Source organism: Coturnix japonica, chromosome 12, assembly GCF_054131305.1.
Source record: "Coturnix japonica strain WE chromosome 12, WE-NBRP24, whole genome shotgun sequence".
NCBI classification, from domain to species: domain Eukaryota; kingdom Metazoa; phylum Chordata; class Aves; order Galliformes; family Phasianidae; genus Coturnix; species Coturnix japonica.
The window spans coordinates 17,725,716-17,747,729 of NC_140674.1; the positions used below are offsets into that span (position 1 = coordinate 17,725,716).

The 22,014-nt window shown below is 35.2% G+C and overlaps 1 protein-coding gene across 18 annotated transcripts in view; it reads right to left on the bottom strand.

Annotated features, from left to right (window-relative positions):
* NAALADL2 (N-acetylated alpha-linked acidic dipeptidase like 2) overlaps positions 1–22,014 on the bottom strand; it is a 338,435-nt gene that overhangs the window by 98,375 nt on the left and 218,046 nt on the right. For all 18 annotated transcript variants that reach the window (XR_014933329.1, XR_014933328.1, XR_014933327.1 and 15 more), the window contains one exon: positions 7,403–7,550. Coding sequence is in view for 15 of the 18 variants with exons in the window: in XM_085513285.1 (XP_085369411.1) it covers positions 7,403–7,550 (148 nt within the window). In the remaining 3 variants the exon portion in view is untranslated. The remainder of the gene's footprint in view (positions 1–7,402; positions 7,551–22,014) is intronic.

Consider the following 22,014-nt stretch of genomic DNA (forward strand, 5'->3'; position numbering starts at 1 on the left):
GAAGCATGATAGAGGGGGAAGAATACCATAAGAGATCACTAGTTAGAAGACATAAATTTAACCAAAGGCAGAAATACTAGCTTTGAATTGAGTGAAGAGATGGGGTTAGCCTCCATTCTGAGGTTAATTAAGCTGAACTGGCAAAAGTCAACCAACTGAAAAACCACAAAAGCTTTTCTTAACCTTTTTTTTCACCCTCAGCTCAGCCTTCTCTCTCTCTTTAGGTAAGAGAACAATACAAGTCTGTAAAAAGAAAACAATGAAAGTGTAAGACAAACATTTCAGTTTTTTTTTTTTTTTTCCTGAAACCACATTGGGATGAGTTACTTTTGTCTTTTACTGTTTCGCAGAACAATACTATGTAATATGACAGCACACATTTATGAAATGAAAAATACTTCTCCACATTTACATCCCATTTCTTCAGGGGGAGTTTCTACCTGTCTGAAAGTAGGATGAGGTACTATTATCTTTTTCATGCAGCTGCTGAATATGGTTAGCAGTGGGGTGGATTGGAGATCATACAGAATTAACGATGGTTTGGTCTGCTCCACCAGAAATATTTCAATTATAAAACTATTTGCACCTTCAATTACTTGAACAATCAGCCAAGTGAGTTCATGATGTTCTTGATACTATACAAGTGCACTTGCAGGTGTTAGTTTTCCAGTATTTAAGAGTTCCTTTGTAACATCCTATCTTGTGTATGGGGGTAGCAGGTGGATAAAATAGCCAATACTGCATATAGTATGTGAAAATCATTATAGCAATGATGCTCCACTATTAGGAAATAGGAAAGACATGCCTAGGTCACTGAAGTAGCTCTAAAATAATTAATCCTACAATCTCTTTAGGCTTATGTTTCATACAACGACACTCTAGAAAAAAAGAATGGACTAAAGTGCATAGTATTGCTATCACTATGGGAATTCACTTATTTATTTTTTGAGCTATAACCTCAGATTTTTTGTGTGTACAATTACTGCTAACAATTCTTGCCTATTTGCTAGATGTTCCTGGATGAAAATCTCTAGCAATGTTACATTAATTGGATTCTGTAAGCAAACAAACCACACTGAACACAATGAAGGTACTCAAAATGGCTACGACATTAAGTATTAAAAGAAAGCACAGGAATGTGTAAGAGAGGGAATGACTGATGCTACAAAAACAGTTCACCTTCCCAGATTCTCAACCCATGTAAATAACTGATTTCAGCTAGACTCTGCAGGCAGGCATGCTGCTGTAGCAAATGCTAGTACACCAAACTTGTGTGTACACAACACAGCAGCACTGCATGTCTCACAAGCATATACTGAAACTAATATCTCATTTGGTCAATATTATGTTGAGCTGAAATACACGTTGTGCTAGCTGTCAATCAAGATAGGAAAAGATTATTTTTAATCATGATTGCACACAATATTTAAATATGCTAATCCTCCTTTTTGAGTAATAGAGCTTCAAAAATTGAATCTGGACACCATTTAAAATGATATTTTTGTTAGATGAGAGAAAGTGGCTGTACTAGAGCCACTGGTCTGCAGGTAGTAAAGGCTGTTTGGTAGTTTAAAATGTCAGAAATGTGGAGTCCTCTCCAACATAAGCTTGAAAATAATCTGGATGGGAAACTAGACGTGTGAATTCTTACAAAAGAGGTGACATGGAAGCAATATGTTTTCCTCTTAACTAAGTCTGCTTTCTAGAAAGTGCATGTTTTGTCACACAATTTGGTGTTTACCACTTGCATATTCCGTTACTTTTCTAAATTTGCTTTTTTTTCTTCTTTAATTTATAATTTTCCTTTTGAAACTGAGACAAACTGTTTCTTATAAACTCAGTCCGGCATTTGAAAGAGTCTGAAGTTACATAAATTGAAAGCAAGCTATTGAAGTATCTTCTTTGGTAACCATTAACACCTGATTATCACCCCATAACATCTCCCCCCTCCTTCTCAGTAAGACAATTGATAATATTCCTGCATTTTCTTTTCAGGCTGTTTTCCTGCTCCAAGTTAAAATTTCAAGCAGTACCAGCAGAAGATAAAACGATATCTATGTAGAAAATATGCAAGTCCACACACTCAAACTTGGGAGCCTAAAATTATCTTGATTGCCAACTGACATTCTCAGTTTTAGGTACGTGCAGAGCCAACTGAAAGCCAGGGATAAAAAAAACAAAAAAATCAGACCGTATTATTTGGTGCCTTAGTACAAATTCAGTTGTTTTATTTTATCCTTCCAGGTCTCAAGAGGCACGTCATGGATTCAAACACCTTTTGAATGAACTATGTGTTGGAGATATTGAAAACCTGCTGAAACCATTACTTTCTATTCTCACAGTTCAATATCCTGTGTTTCCCAAAGATTTACCTCACTATTGCGCTGAGATTTTCTCATATAGACAGTAATAGATAATACATACAGTATATCAGATAGAGCACTGTAATTGGTAATGATAAAATGCTTGGGGTTTACAGCAATCACTAAGATTATCTCATAAACAAAACAATTTGATCAAGCACATACGTAAACATACACATACATGCTGAAATTAAAAGACGCGGCTGCAAACTTTCCTTTTTTTCTAGCTTCAGTCTGCCCTTAAGGAAAACCAAACGAACGCAGAATCCTTAATCCTCTTAATGAAAAAAAAATAATAAAAGAATAATAACATAAATAGAATAATAATAATAGTAGAACAAAAAAATAATAATAGAAAAACTATTCCATATCTGAGGCTTGACTTTTAAAACAACAGACAAACAAAGGCTGAGGACATCTTGTAAGAAATCGTAATGATTTACAATAAGACATTTTAGAACGTTCGTTGCAGATGCATGGTGAAAATTGTCACAGAACATTCCACTTTGTCTTAACTTCAGTGCAGTTGGCTGCTTCAGAAGAGTAAAATAGCACAAAGTAGAGGACAATGAGGACAAACTTAGATAAAAGGCAGGAAGGACACAAATATACAGAATCACAAGGCTGACTAAAAAACCCATTCCTGTCACACGATGTACTAACTCATACTCTAAATAGCACCCTGTATTCACTACAGAAGAATTGGCTCAATTAGAAATACACATTACAAAAGGGCAAAATGCCAAGAGCTTTCTGATGCATATGTATCGTTCTTTAAGTTTTGCAGTAAAATATCAATATCAAATATGGTTTCACAGAGATGCCACCAAGATCACAGATGGGCTCAGCTGTGGCATGCAGGGGGCTACGGAGGTGCCAGCTGGAATGAGCTGAGTCTGGTACAGGACAGCCCTTGACCTCATTTCACCAAGACTGCTATGTGTACCTGAGCTTTCTCCCCCAAATCCCCTTGCCAATTCCACCCAATACACATAGTTCAGATTTTCATTTTAAGAATTTAAAATCCCATACTCTGAGTATTCCTAATGATTTCTCAAACAACTAGCACCACTTATTTTATTCAGTTTCTACTGAACAATTATCTTAAAAAACATTACTTGCCCAATCACTGTACCACCTCACCACATTCACTGCCTTTTCCAGACTTCATAGCACTTCTAAAGCTGAACTACAACATGATTTTCCCCTTCATTATAAAGTGAAATTATTCTCCTAATGACTTAGTCTGTGTGGAACTGTTCTCCCGACTGACCTGGTAAACTTACATCTCACAACCTCAATTCTGCAGCAGGGGTTTGTTCTTGACCTTTTATCCCACTCTGAGTTCTGTGCATGTTTTTAAAGCACATCACAAAAAACCCAAACCCTGATACTTTACAACATTAAAAAGGCAACCATTAAACATATTGAATATTGTCTTTGACTAGAAATGACTGCACATAATGAATACTTGTGAACAGAATCACAAGAATGTTTTGTGTTGGAAGGAACCACGAAAGACCGCCTATACCCAACCCTGTCTCCAACACCTGTCACTAGATCAGTTTTCTCAAGGTCCCATTCTAACCCTGAAGCATGGGATCAAGAATCCACTTATTCCTTAATTCCCTATTAGAAATGTGTGAGGAATGCTCACAGTAATTACATTAACCTTTCTACCTAGTCTCTGTATTGTTGCTCACATGGTCAGATGTTTGTAGTGATTTGAAGCACTGACTACTACCAAATAATAATTTCTAATCATACCATTTGCCTTTCTGTAATAATTTCCACCTAATAGATCTCTAAAACTACAAGAAAATTGAAACAATAGCTAATAATCTGAGATTATATTTCAGAGATCCTGTATTATACCATTTTGAAGCTCACAGTATTTACCGTGATGCTGAAGGAATTCTTCCTGAAATAACTTCTATTCCATATCTACACTGATAGGGATCTCCCATTATAAGGCACCCTATGTTAGGGACAGGGCTCTTAAAGCTCATCACAATTACACATTTCTATTTACATACCAGGACAGACAAATATGTTCTATCCATATTTCCGTTTACTGAATCACTTTCTGTGATGAAACTTTGATTTAAACTGGTTCTTAAATACAGAAATGAAGAAACCTAATGCGTCTCTGCCATACACAGGTAGATGAAAGGAATTGCAGCACTCAGAACTTCAACATAGATTAAAACAAAAAAATGGAAGTGGGGAAAGACACCCAAGTCTTATGCCATTATTCTAAACTTTGTTTTCAGGATACTTTTGCTTTGCAGTCTAACCTCCCTTTCAAGCTTATTCATGTATGAATAATTTGCTGAGTTACAGCCGTAGAAGAGTTTCATTTCAAAAGCAGCAAAACAGAAGAAAGATTTCTTAAAATGGAGGTGCAAGGCTTTAGGAAATCAGTGTCAGGAAGAGAGAACAATGCTAACAGACACTCATGTGATTGTTTTAAGATTCATAGGATTGGGAAAGTCTTAAGAACAAGAGAATCAAATTACCAAACAAGGCTGCAAAATCTTTTGCATAAATTCTTTTGATTTTTCATATCAGTACTGTTTTCAGTTTATCAAACAGAGATCAAAGAAATCATTCAATTCATATGCAGTATTAATCTCTAACCCACCAAGCTATTTCTGTGCATCCTAAAATAATCCATATGGAGCAGTACAGCATTTAATCTTTACTAAATAGAAGATTTGATCTAAATTATGGAAGGTCCAAAGTCTAATCTGAATTATTACACAAGCTCCATTTCAAAACGTTCTTAACTTTAAGAGATCTCTCCAAGCTTTATCATGTCCTGAAGAATTTTTTTTTCTAGGAAAAAAGATTGGAGCAGTCAAATATTCTGAAGTCACAGAAAAATCTGTTTTCTGACTACAAGAGTTTGAGAAACAGAAGGCAGAAGTATAGAAATAGAAGTCTCTTGCATTTTATTCACCTAGCACAAGACTATTTACTATCATTGTTTAGTAAATTGATGGTTATCACAAAGAATACGTCATTCACTAAGTAATGCTTATATTGCTAGGTACTTTCAACAAAAGGAAGAATGGCGTTAGAGCAGTACCCAGGACTGGAATATTAACAGTTACTTTGGCAACATGTGAAATGCAGATGGTATCAAAGCCATGCCAATAACTTAAGCAGGAGCTTCCAATGTAATTTCTTGTGGTGCACCTTGAACTCTGTGCATCATAGTGATTATGGGCAACCCTGGGTATCTGGCACATTCAAACTACATGTTGTCTGTTTAACCACCTCATGGGCCATTGCATCCTTCAGGCGAAATTCTGTGCTCCAGACGTCTTTGTATTTATACCAGGCTTAGGTTGCCTCTAACCAAATTTATTAAGTGAAGAAAATCATCATGAAAAAAGACAAATTACTTCCACCTGATCTACCTTCCAGTGACAGGACTGAAAAAAACCACAACTTTCTCCAAGTGTACCTTTGAGTTCTTTCCAGAGCATTATTGCAATCAATGACCAAAACAGAAATGATTATAGGAATCTGACAGCCTATTTCTGCTTGTGAATAGTGGTCAGTGATTTAAAAACACAGATAAGCCATGTTAATGGTTCTAGTGGTAAACTAATAATATACTTAAAAGGATATCATGACTTTCTATATAATCAAGCTTCTTTTTCTCATAGTACAGCCTAGAATACATGCAGTCAGGAAGACAATTTACTGACAGCAAACCAATGCACAAGTGTTTAGACACTGAAGTGGAATATTCATGCTGCTATATCTGCTTTAATTAGCTTTTCTTTTCATGTAGGGTAAATAAAACATTAAGGAGTCAGCCACATAGATAAACAAACAGCAATTTTTCAAATAGCTCTGCAAAATGAGCAAGAATAAAGATTGAAGACTGATACATTTACCTCCATATCTCCCAGGACACTTTTAAGAAGACTAGGTCAAGTACACTGAGACACCAAGAAAATGTGCAATTGCTTTCCCACAGAGCTGTCAAGGCATTCATGCTGTGAATAGCTAACACCCTTCTTTGACAACCAGGCAAATATTTCTATTTTCTGCCATACTAGTCCTAAAGTATTTCAGCATTGCATCAGTCGATTTAGTGCCAATTCAAGTCAGACTTGAGATGTCTGAGCAAGTAACTGGACTAAATACTCTTGATAAAGCCTTGTCACAAACTCATAGACTTCTGCTGAATACATTTCCAATTAGATAGATAATAAAAAAGACTGTAAAGTTGAACAGGTAGCATACAGGCAGAACACACAGCCACTAAACTGCCAGAAGGGAGATTAAATTAGTGCTTACTAATCAAATCTCGTAATTGTTAGCAGAAAGGTTAAAAAATATACCAAAAACGCACAACAAAACCAACCACCACCACCAAACCGTTAAACATGTAAAAACACTAGATTATTCTGAAATAACTCAGTTTGTCCAGCTCCCACCCATCCCCCAATTCTAACGAACATTTTTTTAATGTAAACATTTGAAGTAAAAGTCTATACAGGCAGAACTGAGATACAGCTTAAAGAGAATATACGCTCAAGTGTAATTGTGCTGAGATGTAAATGCAGTTCTTAAATCTTTTAAAATTTATATCTCTTATTACATTAGACTACTGAACTTGCACTTACTGACCATAGCTTTCTATTACCAATACCATGAAAGGGTAAGAGAAAATGAAGGGAAAGATACTTCTTTCAGTAGGAACAAGAGCCATGCAACTTGCTAAGATACCACTGGAGAAGTAATTCACAGCTCTTTTTTTTTCATAGAATAAAAACAAACAGACAAATAATATACTACACAAATATATCAATAAAAATAGAAACAAATAAATTACTCAACGTGCAGACTTTGCCAAGAATTTGGAGTAAAGCACTTCTGAGCCATGCTGCATTATACAATGTTCCTTTATCAAAGGTTTCCATTCAGGTAAGATTTCATTTAGATTTTTAATTTCTATACATAGAATCTGTGCAAAATTAAAATGTTTATTAACTGAATATGCCTCAAACAGTACTTACCAATACTGGCATAGCCAGGTGTCGATGGATCTCCTCCATTATTCAAGGAAACCATAAAAGCTTTATCTGCAGGATCTGTCTTTGGTAAATCACAAGGATCAACATAAAGAAGAACACCACCAAACCCTATGTCTTCTAACAAAGAAAGCTGAGGAGAGAAAACAGGAGTAACTATTAAGAGAAAATATCAGAAAAGTTTATTACTTTAATTACTGTTGTGATAGGGGGCTCTATAGTGCATCAGGCTTTCACTTTAGTGTCAGCACAGATTAAAAACAGGTGTCATTTCCAAAATGCTTGACATAAATAACACAGCTTTCCTTTGAAAAGACAAAATCAAAAGCCAAGACTGATTCATCATCAAGTTTCCCAATTCATGTAAGAAGTATTTTCAAAGGATAATGACATCAAGAATTCTTACTTATGAATGACGTAACATGTTGAGGAAACAGCACTAATGATCACATTTGAGATCTGCAGATGTTAGATCTTCACATTTTTACTGCGACGCTGTCAGACAAGTTTAGTGAGCTGGAGATTATATTCAGATGAGGCATAACTAGGCAACATATACAAAGAAATGTGAATGGAGTCAACTTTCTCTCTACACCCTGGACACTTGCTTAGATTTCAAATCTTTTTATATTTTTATGTGTTACAAGTATGATCTTGAAAATGCCTTGGTGTTGAAACTAATCTCCTTAACAACTACCAAGCAACTTTTCTTACTATTAGCAGTGTGACATTTCTGGTCAGTTTACCTCTTCAAGGACACAGACATCAGGCTTGCATAGGATTTTGAGATACAGTTACTCTCCAGTAAAGTGAAAAAAAAAAAGAGGAGTTTACTGTCCATTAAAAAAATATAATAGTGTAGCCTACCCAAGCCTTAGAGTCTGCCTCCTGTCAGACATAGAGCATTTACTCTGTTTCATTAGAACATCTCAGCATGAGTGGTAATGGTAATTAACCTTTCAAAAAATCTATAGATCTGGGGTAGCAAATCAGACAAACCTCCCCAGAAGTCAAGGATGAAAGCACCTAAGCACCCACCAAAGCTTAAAGCAGCCTATAAAGACCAATTCTGACTGAAAAAAAAAATTAAGCTCTCTTTGACAGAGAGCTGAGAAATAAATCGATTTCCTTGTGAATTGCATGAAACTGAATTGTGATGTGGAAATATCTCCATGATACAAAATGAATTTTCTGTGTAAAGCACTGCATATTTCGAACTGACTGAAAATTACAACAATGGCACAGAACTACATTAATTCTTCAGACAGAAGTAATTCCAGCTTTTAAGGATTATCTTACTACTCACTATGCTCCACTGATGACTTTGCAAATGGCTACTGTTAGGTCTGAGAAACCATACAATAAGAGGAGGAAGATGCATCACAGATAAATGAACTGTCAGGACTAAAAATAACTGTTGCCTTTTCCTTTTATACATCCATATCCAATATTCTTTCATACATCTCTAGTCTTATATTGGCATGTATGTAACAGAGATCAGGTCAGTACTGCACTTTTGAGGCAAGTTTTACCACTTGGCTTTGGCCACAAAGGTACTGGCAGATAGGTTAAAAAAAACAAGAAGTTGGGCATGACTGCTGGATAAAAATGCACGAAGCAGGGTGCCACTACTCCACATGGCTGGCATTAATGTATTCTCTTACCTGAAGCAAGCACATACTTGAGTGAATCAGTGGGTTACCCCAATGACCTGAATGCAGGAACAAATTTACCAAGGAAAGCCATTCTATACAGAACTTCAGGGTGATGCATTAAGAACTCATTAAATACAACACCTTTCAAGTGCACTTCAAGGCTTATATATACACTGATGAGTTTTTTAGCATGCAATAAATCAAACTAGCAACAGAGAAAAATGAACCAGATCTCATGATTTTACCATAGGTTCCTTCTGCTACATTTCCCAGTATGGTTCACAATAATCCACTGACATTTTCTTATTAGATTTATCTAATTCTGCTTTCAACTGTATTATTATAACTTTACAGTTTTTCAATCAGTATGTAATGATTAAAAAGTATCAGCAACTAAAATAGTATACATTTTTTGCTAACTAATATTTAGAGGTTCCTCTATTACCTGGTTCTCAAATGTTTTCATTACTAATCTGGCAGAATTTAAAAGTCTATATTTCAAAAAGACTTTTAGCACACCATGCTAAAAAATGTGGGCACTAAACTTTAGAACACATTCAAATACGTATATTTTATACTATTGGAAGAGTATTCGTTGATTGTATCCTCACTAATATACATAGATACTTACATTAATAGACAGTATTAGGCTCAACATTAAAACTAGCCACATATTTTTGAAGGCCTTTCTACTGTATCCTCACAGTGTCTCTGAAGGAGGCTCCCATGTAAGTCAGAACTGAAGCAAGTACAACCATACAATGGGAGACTGCCACTCGTGTTGGTAGCTTGAAGATTACATACCCAAACACATTCATAAAATAAAAACCTATACGATTTAACTATTATTCCAGGTAGTCATCAACAACACTCACAGAAAGTGGTTTTATATTCATAGGCACAATATATGAGTATGTGTGCAAACAAAAAATAAAGTGGAAAAAATAATTGATACTACAATACAGTACACTTTATATAATCTTATTTCTGAATAAGAGAGAAGACAACAAGGAAATATAAAAGACAACATACATGCACTCATTAAGCATTACAGAAGAAAGATGTCTAGTAGAAGAGATTTCTACAGAAAATTAACAGGCCGGGAATGAGAAAATTTGCAAAACATGGGAGGCAAAACAGGTTAGAGGAATTCTGAGAAAACTGAAAGTCACATTTCATACTACAAAATAAATTCTGACAGACCAAGATACCTATGTTTGACATGTTACAAGCATAGCTCTCTATTTTACAGTACGCTCATCATCATGTTTATATTTGAAGTACAGTGCTTATAATTGGAATAAGACAATTGTATCATATTCAAATAACTTGGAGCTGTTTCCAAGAATTGATTGCTCCTTCAATAGGGGAAGAAGTAGAAAATGCATCAAATGCAAAAGGAAGTTAGCATTTCTTGGCATTAATCTGTGTAAGCACCCAGAACAACATAAGGCATAGGCTTCAGTTTTTCCTGAAACTGAACAAACTGCTCCCCATTTAAAATCACACTAACTCATAAGTATTATGAATAGCAGGAGCTGCATTTCCAATTGCCATTATACTTACAGGCAGTGATCAGCATTAATCACAGAAATAACTAACCAGTTTTTAACTAGTCCATTTTTCAATTGATAGACCAACATGCAAAATACATGGTTCAGTAATTTGAGACATAGCTTTAGTAGCTGGACAGGTTACAAGTTATTAATTATTCTTTTCTACTGAAGTTCCAATTAAAATCATGAGGCTCTGAAAGGAAATCCCATCTCATTTTACTAATTGGCAGCATGTAAAATTACCAGGCAAGGGTAAAGGGCCATTTAAACTGTTGGAAGACCTCACTGACACAATGCATTTCTATTTCTGAAACAGATTGCTTGAGAAGAAAAATAGGACTTTGCATACTGCAGATTTAATTAGATGCCACTGTCCTCTCAATTACCTATGACAATACAGGCTATATGGGAGATATGGTGCTGCAATCAAGATTCACAGCAGAAAAATAAATAGATACACATCTACATTTTTGTACAACTCTTCCAAATTCTTTATTTCTAACAAGAAAGGAAGCAAAGGTCCACTTTGGCTTCAGCTTTCTTTTTGAATACTACTCAATGTTTAATCACACTCACATTTTCTATCACAGAGGTACAAGAAATAGTGAAAAGAATTCAGCGAGAAAATACCAATTGAAAGGGTATCAGTTTTTAGTGATCCATCCTCAAGGTACAGCATTAAGGTAGTAAATGAGATGGAGCACATTACCAGTTCAATGTCTGACTCCATGGGGATGATGAAAAGAACTGTTTTTCCAGTTCAGCTCAAGCACTGCCCTTGTCTAAGAAATGACACTATTTCTGTATTGAACTAACAGGACTAGGAAAAGAATTTAGCTGCAAAAAAACTGCAAAGACCTTAAAATGCAAGCAACAGGATCTCATAAATGACAGGATATTCCCATAAAGGTTTTTGAAAGTAGAAAATGTACTGCACTGGAATTAAACAAAGTGTTACTAAAATACGTTGTCACATACATGAACAATACAAAACCATGATGCTTTGCATTGTGGCAAGACCTTAAAACGTCAATGTACTTACTGTCTAAGTAATGATAACATGAATTGTCATTCTTTGCGGAAAGAATCTGACATCTAAGACATTTTTAGTCATCACTTTCCAAACTGAAACAGTCATTCAACATTTTCAGAATGTTATCATTTTTATGCTTAAAGATTTGAGAGATATTTCTCACATAGTAGTTTGCCATTACTGAATGTAGAGCTGACCCATTTCATCATCTGAGGCAAAACAGACACACAAGCCAAAATACAGCCACAAGAACATATTCTAACACATCTCACATGTTATACTGTGGTTAGTTTGAATCCCTGCTGGAAATTCTTCCTCATATCTACAGATACCATTCACCAAAGAGTCATAAGCTTCCTCTGAGCTATGCTGTATTTAAAAGCAGCAGACTGACAACCTCACCCAAGACTATCCACATTTTGCACAGAAGCCCGGACACATTGTATGAACACGCATAATATGCTACATAGAAGCAAATGAAAAGGAAACAAAAGAAAGCCCAAGACTGGCAAGCAGCATTTGGAATCATAGTACGTGTGCAAAGAACAGCAGCTTCGATGGCACAAAGATGGGATAACCTCCAAGACCAACAAAAGGAATAAAGTATAGCTATTATAACTTGGCAGATCTCAGTCCAGATCGAGAGTTTGCAAGCATTATTGCATAAATCTGAGTCACAGTCCTTATGTATGCCAACCTTTAAGACATATGTCACAGCTGAGGAAAAGCCTCTTGAAAATTTCCCCGATCCCCCCACAACCTCTGAACCCAAAAGTAGTTTGATTTGCTGTCCTTGCACAGCAACATTTCTAACAACATGGTCTTGAATGTGGTACTAAGCTTATAATAAACTAGCTGTGTTGTCCCATACTTTCTCCTTTTGCTGTCTGCTCATGTTCAATACAGTTCTATCAAAGAAAAGCTATTTGTTACATATCAGTTGCTTTTTAAAAAGATTTATTTTTCTTTTTTTTTTTTTTTTTTTCCCCCGAACAGGGTACTTGGACAATTAAATATAAGCCAGATATACTGTTTGTTCCCTGTACCAGACTTTAGGAACTTTTAATAGAAATTGAGTGCATACTTCATTGTCAGATCTTGCTTACCACCGCTAAGAAATTCACAACGTTCAATCTAATTAAAAATGAAATTGAACTACAATTTCCTAGAAATAACGGCTGTTTGGACTCAGTAAGCTTTACTTAATTTATTCCAGAAACAAAATAATTAAATTATTTACAGTCCAGAAAAATTAAGTTTCATTATTTGATGAGCAGATCTTTTATAAGTCTTTTATATTGCTGTTGTATTCCTACATCTACAAGAAATAATACTCACTTTAAAATAATTGTGAGAGGAGCACTGTGTCCATCATAAGCATCATTAAATATTCAGTAAACACTAAAACAAGGAAACGTTCTGGATAAATGTCCAGATGAGTGGCCTCCAAAAGCCAATTGCATTTTCTTGTTCATACTGAAACAGTTGTTTCTGATGATGTTTATAGCTACTTTAGACTAGGTTTAGACTCTGTTACAGAGAGAATTAAGCTGAAGATCTATCATACAAAATACAATTACACAAGTATATAATTACAATCTTGGTAAATCTTCAGGAATAAATTGATTAGACTCTGGGTTATATTTTATGCATCCTCTGTAACTTTAACCCCCCCAAAACATTTAATACAGCCACAGTCTTGAGTAAACCGTATGCAATTCCCTTTTGTTTTGTTCTGCTTTCTCTAGAAAACTGCCGTAATGCCAGCACAAGTAATTTGTAAATACTGTTTTCCCATCCACAGCACTTCACTTACAGAAAACCATAGCAACCAGTCTCCATCACTGACCTGCACAGCATATGAGGCACAAATACCAGAAACATTTTTCTCAGGTAAAGACTGTCCTCTGTCAGGAAGGGAAGCCCCCACATCTAAGGAGTAGTGGCAAGTCCAGTGAGAGCATGGGAGTATGGGAAAGGAAAACAACTTGTACCTTAACCTTGGGAAATGGATCTCCAGATTCTAGTGCTAGATCTGCTAACAGAAGTGATTGATATCCTGAAAAACTGAAGAGTGAATACAAGATGTTCTACACTGCTAGATACAGCAAGCAGGAGAGGTCTGTGTATTGCATGCACCTAAAAGTGAGGAATGAGTACAGTCTTGTACATTTGATTCAACATAGCTGTTTGCTACAACTACTCCTGGGGATTCTAAGTGTCATAGCCATTATTCGCTCAGCTTCTACATTAATTCCACATAATTATATAATAATATGAGTGGTTTCCACAGACAGTTCTCCAAATGAAGTAAGCTTTGGGTATAAAATGACTCCATATCACCAGAGTTGTTGATGTCTAAAAGGCAAGGAGCAACTGGGGAAAAAAGATCTGCTTTTTCAAATTGCCAAATAATAACTAGAAAGAATAATAAGTAAAGAGAAAGGGAAACTACAAGCATAACACCCCATCTGCTGCATCAAATACAATTCCAACTTGTAACCTTTGATTCTCTCAACTTGTATAAGAAATGCAGCCCATACCTGGGACATGCTTGGGCTCCCTGAGTACGTTTTCCAGTACTCTAAGACAGCAAAGTTAAAATGCAAACAGTCCAAGTCGTGCTCTGGTCAACCATCTCCAAGACAAAAAGCAGGATTTAGACTTCACTAGCTCTGTTTGTGGTGATGCTACATACAATCTATCAAGATATTAGCAGATGTTCTCACAATCCGCATAACAATCAGCTGTACATTTTTAATTAAGGCACATTTGCTGCCTCAAGTAATTGCATTTCAGGGCATCTGTTGGGTTGTTAAAACACAACTGCCTTCATCAGACCTGTGCAAAAAAAATCATCTTCAATTATTTTATTATTCTCACAATTATTGTCCTGAGAACTTCTATGAAAAGTCACATTTTTTTCAAGAATATAGTACATATTCTCAGCTCATGGGGTATATTTCCTGGGCTATTACAATGTGACAGGGTTTAATGTATTTAAAATGCCTTGGGCATGATAACAGACTCCTTAGATATTGTATAAAACAATTGTTAGGTATTTTTATTTTTTGTTTATTTAATGTTATGATTTCAAATGGAACATATGATACATAGTATGCTATATGTAAGCCTCAGGGATATCTATATATCAACAAGAAAAACTACAGATTATTAATTGGTGGATGAATATTTTAGTTCCATTTATAGTTTACTCATTTAGCATCCCTTTAAGTAAATCGATACATGAAAATGAACTTATTTATCTTTCTTATAAGAAAAACAGTCACAAGCCAGAAATGATAAAACAAATGATCATAAATAACACTTTCCAGTGTATAAAGCTATTTTGAAAATAGTAAATATTAAAGAAATAATTGAAAACCTTAGCAATAAAAAAATCTTCATAAATTATCAATATCAGAAATTCTCAAAAATTTGGCTAGATTCCATTTTTTCAAGGTTGACATTTCTGAAAATGGAAGATTTTACACATTTTTCACTGTGTGACACAGAACAAACCTCGGTATATCTTTTCTACTGAACACCAGGGTCTATTGTAGAATATGCAGTGAAGAAAAATGCCCTTTTATGTATAACTTGGGCAAAGTACAACTGCAGAAAATCTACACAAAAATACAGCATCTGTTAAAGTCAACATTTGCAACTTTTTTTTTTTTCTTTTTCTTATTTTTTTTTTTTTTTTCCTACTAAGGTCCTTTCTTACTATTATTCAGCACATCAGTAAATCAGGGCTTTGGCTTCTCCTGTGACCTGCTAAATAGCCCATTTCACCAAAATGAAATAGTAGAAAGAGCTACACAAAGGAGGTCCAAGGTTGCAGTACTTGATGAAAACAGGGGTGGCAGCTGTATTAGTCTGGCAATCACAAAGCACTACAAAATTGTCCATTCGCCAAGAGTTGCAAAAAGAAAAAAATCCCAACAAAAAAAGCAATAACACTGGTATACAATTAGTTCCAGAACATCCATCCAAAGTTACGGCCTTGCCTTGCCACAAAGAAGGAGAGAAAAATATCAAAACTAAAAAATACGCTTGAGTTATTGTCATAAAGATTTCTTATGCAGTGATTAGGAAAGGAAGACCAAAAGTGGTTAAGAAAGATACGGGAGCAACACTATTGCTCCCCATCATTCTTCTCACCAGCTGGGTCACGGACAGCAGCCACAGTAAATTCATATGGGCAATTCATGAGGTCATTTTTATCTCTCTGACAATTTCTTGGGGAAGGTAAGGAAAGAATCTTTATCTTTCAAAACCTTGTATGTTAAAAGCAAATACAGTTCTCTCTAATGGCCCCACTGAAAAGATTTAGCACCACTTACAGCTCACAGAACTACACTGAACTGACTTCTAAATGACATAAACTTAGAATACTGTAGTTAAATGATGAATGAAAAAGAAATACAATGTAACTCGTGATCAATCAATTTCTGTTACACCACTGTTTCTCTTGAGACAGAACATTCAGTAAAAGCCTTTAAAGCATTCACTGCTTTATCCTCCAGGAAAAACAAAACAAAACAAAACAAAACACCCCTCACAAACCAAACTACCAGCCACAAACAAATAAAAGCTCAAGCGAAACAAAATATTATGCTGCAAGGTCATGCAATGACCAGTGTGACACAGAAGTGAGTACGATATTCATACCACCGGTTCCCAGTGCAGCACTGGGATATACAAAAAAACACAGAATACTTCTTCAGATAAGCAATTTCTCATGCAACATCTTAGTAAATGAGACAAGGAGAAAACCAACATAAATAGAATCTTCTGTGTTCATCTATTAATTGCTTTTCTTTGATGATAGATTAGCAATGAGAAGTAATCTTTGCACTTACAACTCTTTAAGAAAGTGATAAGAAAGCCAATTCAGGGTTACAAACAGCAAGATTGCTTTTGCATCACTACTTAATGGAAAATGTAAAAACATTCATTATATTAAGGATACCACTACTACTTGTTACATAAATCCTTTTTTCCCTTTTAAGTCTTCATAGAGTTGCATCAGCTTTACACTAATTCAAATTGCCTATTTTTTTTTTTTTTTCTATTTTTGCCAGCATTAAACTGCCCTTTGAAACAAGATGTCTAAAGATAATGAACTGCTCACATGACATTCCATGAAGACATAGTTTAAAGGCAGCTCTGGTAGTAAAAATCCTCCCTAGCACTGCTCAACTATTTTCACCCCATGAGACAAACTTTGATTATCAGAAAATACAACAACATTAAAGTCTGTCTTAGAAATATTTACATTCATTTCAACTCACAATTATTGATGCTAAGTTCCAGGCTTATCACCTAAAATCTCTTCATTCAAGCACATGCATTGGCTTAACTGCTGAGTATTTCTAATTTCTGTAATAACCTTTCCTTCAGAATACACGTCAACAAGCTGGTGATGGGCAAACACACTTTCAAACAAGGTGTTAACAGGTTCTGAGCACTTTCCAGAAAAGCAAACATTCAATAACTATTAGAAGAACCAATTCTTGTAGCCCAGCTGGAAAAGTAAGTCTTATGACTAAGTTCAAAATGAAGGTAAAAGATCATTGAAAAAGCTGTGGTCTGCTTTCCACCAATAAACCAACCAGAGTTCTTTGGTCCAGGCATCTTTTAAAATACTTCCCACTGTGTTTTTTTTGTTTATTTTTCCCTCCCCAGAGACCTAAGCTAGGGAAGAAAATTGCTGTAATTTCCCAGAAAGGGCTGTTAATGAATCTGTCTTCTTGCATTTGAGTATTTACCTAGCCTTTCAACAACGAAGTAGTCAATACAATTATTTCCATTTCTCTGGAGAGGCTTAATTTTTATTATTTATTTATTTTGAAAAAAACCCCATACATTTAAATTTAGTATGAATCATAAATTGTTTCTGTTCTGAAACACATAGTTCTAAGAAAGACAATTCAGTACAGTGATCTCCTAGCAACCAGAAGGCAGGAAAGGTACAAGTCTGAGATCAGAGATCAGGTAACAACAGAAGGTCTGAGAAATGCTCTCAAGCCTTTGCCCAATCAGTTCTGAATTTACAAGTCTGTGATGGTTGTGGTTCTTTCCAAAGTCTCTCGCTCTGCCCACGTTTGAGACAGATTCAGATATGAATCTTTTGAAGGTCATATGTATGTTTGTGTAGATGGACCTTAACTGTACTGATGCTATGCTAATACTGGAGCAATGCACAAGTTCCTCTTTAATAAGAGAATAACTGCTGCTTTATTTAAATTCAGAAGTAGACTATGAAATAAATATGTTTAAGGAGAAGAATTCAAAGCTTTTTTTTTTGGTGATGTTCAACTGAAGAATGTTTTACCAGTGACATTTCCTTTGTTTAATTATATTCTTTAATATTGCCAAATTATTGTATATAACTTGCTTTATTCAATGATTAATTTCCATAACCAAATGTCTTCTGTGTCTACATGCAGCTTGTATTCAGTTTCCTTTACCATAAACACATCTAACAATAAGCACAGGACTTATATTCAGACAGTTGTAAAATTCCAAGCCGTATATTACCACACTTGTATTACTGCATTATCACTGTGCATCATCCTTTCTCCTCTAAATTTCCTAAAGCAATAAACATAATGTATCAACCATCAGCATAAAAATCCCAGATGGCATTAACTAGAAAACTCAAGTATGTGGATTTCAAGATACATGAAATATAAGCTTTGTAAAAAAAAAATAAAATATATTAAGAAACTGGTTTCAAAAATGAAGCTGTGAGATTTGCAATCAATTTGACCAAAATATTAACAAGATACCATTATGAAGTCTAAGTCAACACCAGTTAACAAGAGGAAGAGCTGCTTCCTCTTTAAGGAGATATACATGTGTCTTTGAACATGCAAACATTATAATCTATTTCTTGGATCTTTTAAAACAGGAACGGTAGGTAGCATTTTGAATGAGACTGCCACTTATATGAAGTTCTTACACAGAAGAAGAAGGCTGTGCACAATTCTCCTCATGCATTCTGAATGTCTTCCCTGTATCTCATTCTTTAAGCCTCTTACACTGGAGCCAACTTACACTGTGAAGCTCAGCCTGTGTAAAGCTTATAACGTTTGTCTGATATTGGAAACAGTAGATCCAGTATATCCCATATAGACATGATGGCCTGCCTGCATTGCTATGAGAGTATACCTATTGAAAGTGAGCAGCATCCATGGCAGTCAGTTGTACAATAACTGACTTGTAATACATTGCAAACGTTCTTTTAAACTTGGAATCCAAGAATCACCCGAACCAGCAGATTTGAATTTGTTTTTTTTCTCATATACACTATCACATGATAAACATACAGTGACATGGTCAAGTGGTTAAGTGGATTAAACATTATCTTTTTTTCTCTGAAGCCAGACTGAAATGAGCTGTTAGGTCAGTTCCCTAACGGACAGTTTATATCATAAAACCATCACAGATAACTGAATACAGCTATAAAGGCAACATAAGCACTTCCCACTCTCAGGAGAAAAAAAAAGCAAGATTGACTTGGAAATGAAAAATATGCTTCCTTTTAGCAGAAAGGTGGTCACTCTAGGTCACCTCAAGGCCATTCTGAAGCTGTTTGGTAAGAGTTCTTATGACAGCTGCATAACAACTTGCAGTAGGAAAACATAAATAAAAGGTTCAATTGTCAGTACAGACACTCCTTCAGCCTTCACAAAATGCAAATACGCTGTCCTCTGTGTAAAACATTACCAGTATCCAGACATAAGTGTCTTGCCCTGACTAACCTCAGTCAATGCATTTATTATTATTTACAATTACAAGTTTACCACCAGCAATGATATTTTATGATTTATTATTATTATTATTATTATTATTTAATCTGATGAAGAAGCTGATTTTTAGAGAAATCTGAAGGGTAAAAGTGATGAGAAGGTGATGGGAACTATCGGTTAAAAGCTACTATTTATCTTATGGGATCCCAAGATGATCATGTAAAGCAGCCTCCTCCAAGGAACATCAGGAAGATCAGCAGTCCTTTCACATACAACATCCTTAGCTGATCTCTCTGTATCAAAACCCCCCCCCCCCCCCCCCCCCCCATATTTTTTTCTTAAGACAATCACCATGAATTATCAAAACCTCAGTTCTGTATGTTGAGAATGAACTGCGCTCAGAAAACCAATTAGAATCTATTCAAAATTGGAAAAATAAATAAATAAATAAAAGCACAAAAAAACCAAAAACAGTACAAAAAAAATCCCCAAGCATACACACAGAAAAGCACTATGCACAAAAGCCAGACCCACTTAGAGACATTCAAATATAGCAAGATAAAATAAATTGAAGTAAATTGCCATTTACTTACAATTGAACCTACAGTAAACAATAAAGATAAATTTAACTTGGTCAAATTTTTGGTAATGATAGTGAATTAATTGAAGTTAATTAAATGAGAAGATATAATACCAAAAGCAACCTGCTAGCCCCTGCCAAGAAAATAGAGAAAGAAAAAGGAATAATAGATCTTCCCAAGCCCTGAGGACAGGCAGTTGTATATTTTATGCAGCTATGTTCCACAAAATCCAGCTACAGAAAATCTAAAATCAGTGCATTAATTAATACTAGGGAAAATAATAAAAAAATTCTATAGGCTATGGAATACAATGTCTAAAAATCTGATTCTGCTGACACCACTGAAAAGGCTGGTGATCAGCATACAGCAAGATCACAGTTCTACTTGAAGTTCTGATTACAGTGCAAACTAGAGGTGTATTTGTAAGGCCAGAATTCAGACTTTCATTAATAAATCACACTGGTTTAGTGAACCAGTTCTAACAGACCAGCTCTTAAACCCATGCAGAACATAAATGAATATAGTCAAGTTCTGGACCTGGACATATTTCTGTAGGACCATTTTCAAAGCTATTTCTATTCACAGAACTCACTAGGTTACTGAAACAATTTTCTTAACAGCGTAACTGAGATGCATTTTAAAAGGACAGATAACAAGATATAAAATTAAAAAAAAATAGTAATAAGGTGTTGTCCTACAGTCAATATAAACATGAAAAATAATCAGTGTGTACAGTACTGGTCTATAATTATCCTCTCAGAGTTCTTTGGGTGAGCAGTTGGGATGGCTGATGGCATGGGGTGTATCACTACTTCAGTATCTGGTATTTTGGAAAAACCTTCATGCATATACATCTGTTCTGACAGAATGAGATTTTACATATTCATTCCATCTCTTCTCAAAGCTCTCATATCTTCTATTTTCTTTTCCACTTCTCAGCTGTTGTTGAAATTGAACAGTATATGCAGGAAACACGTGTGATGAAAAGGGGCCCGTATCATTTGTAAATGGTTGTTTTGTAAAGTCCAAGTTCAACAAATGTGATAGGCTAGCTCAATTAGTTGCTTAGGGAGAAAAGAAATGCCCTCAAATTCCTTATATAATCAAGCAGCAGGAAAAGTGCCAAGGCCAGAAATAAGGCTAGAACATCTGATTTGAACAGTATATATTTTATGATGGAAAGACATGGTGCATAAAGCATCTGATCAGCTGTGTGGATGTAAGGCTTGGAGGTACAAATCAGGGCAATGGATTTCTTTGCTTAAGCTTTGCTTCAGAACAATTGCCTCACAACAAAGGCATTTTGCTTGACTTTGCACTATTTACCAGGGCTCAGTAAATAGGGCTCACATATATATATATAATGGCACTCAGTAAATCAGATGAGTGCATTTACTACTCACTTTTAAAGGACTTGATAAAATAGTGATAAAATAGTGAAAACAGTGAAACTGTGATTCATGATGGAGTTGGATTCATTTTTCAAAAATGGATTCAATATTTGTGCACTTAAACACTCAAGCGAGTATAGGAATATTTAGATTTAATTTTCTTAGAGAAAAACAAGTGCACAGCATTACTGAAGATAACAAGGAAACATACACAATGAAATAGCTCAATGGAACTTCAGTATCAGTTCAGATGAGAAAGTGAGTAGGACCCTCAACTGGGAATACAAATACCTACACAAGACATCAATGACTATGGAAAACATTCTGGAAAAATACTGTTGCATCAGAAATGCAAAATAATCAATGTCTACTTTTGGTTATTTATCTTACATGTCCCCTCATTTACTCTGCTAATAGCACACTTCTCCCATCCAAACAAACACAGGATTTTGTAATTGAAAAGGAAATGAGTAATAACTGAAAGTCCTTTTACTGATGCAACCGAAATGTTAATTAGTAGAGAATATTGACAAGCTGTGCTACAATTATGCTCCCTCCCAGACATCAATTGTTTTTCTCCTAACACACCCTTTACATATTCAACTTGCTGCTTAAAAGCCT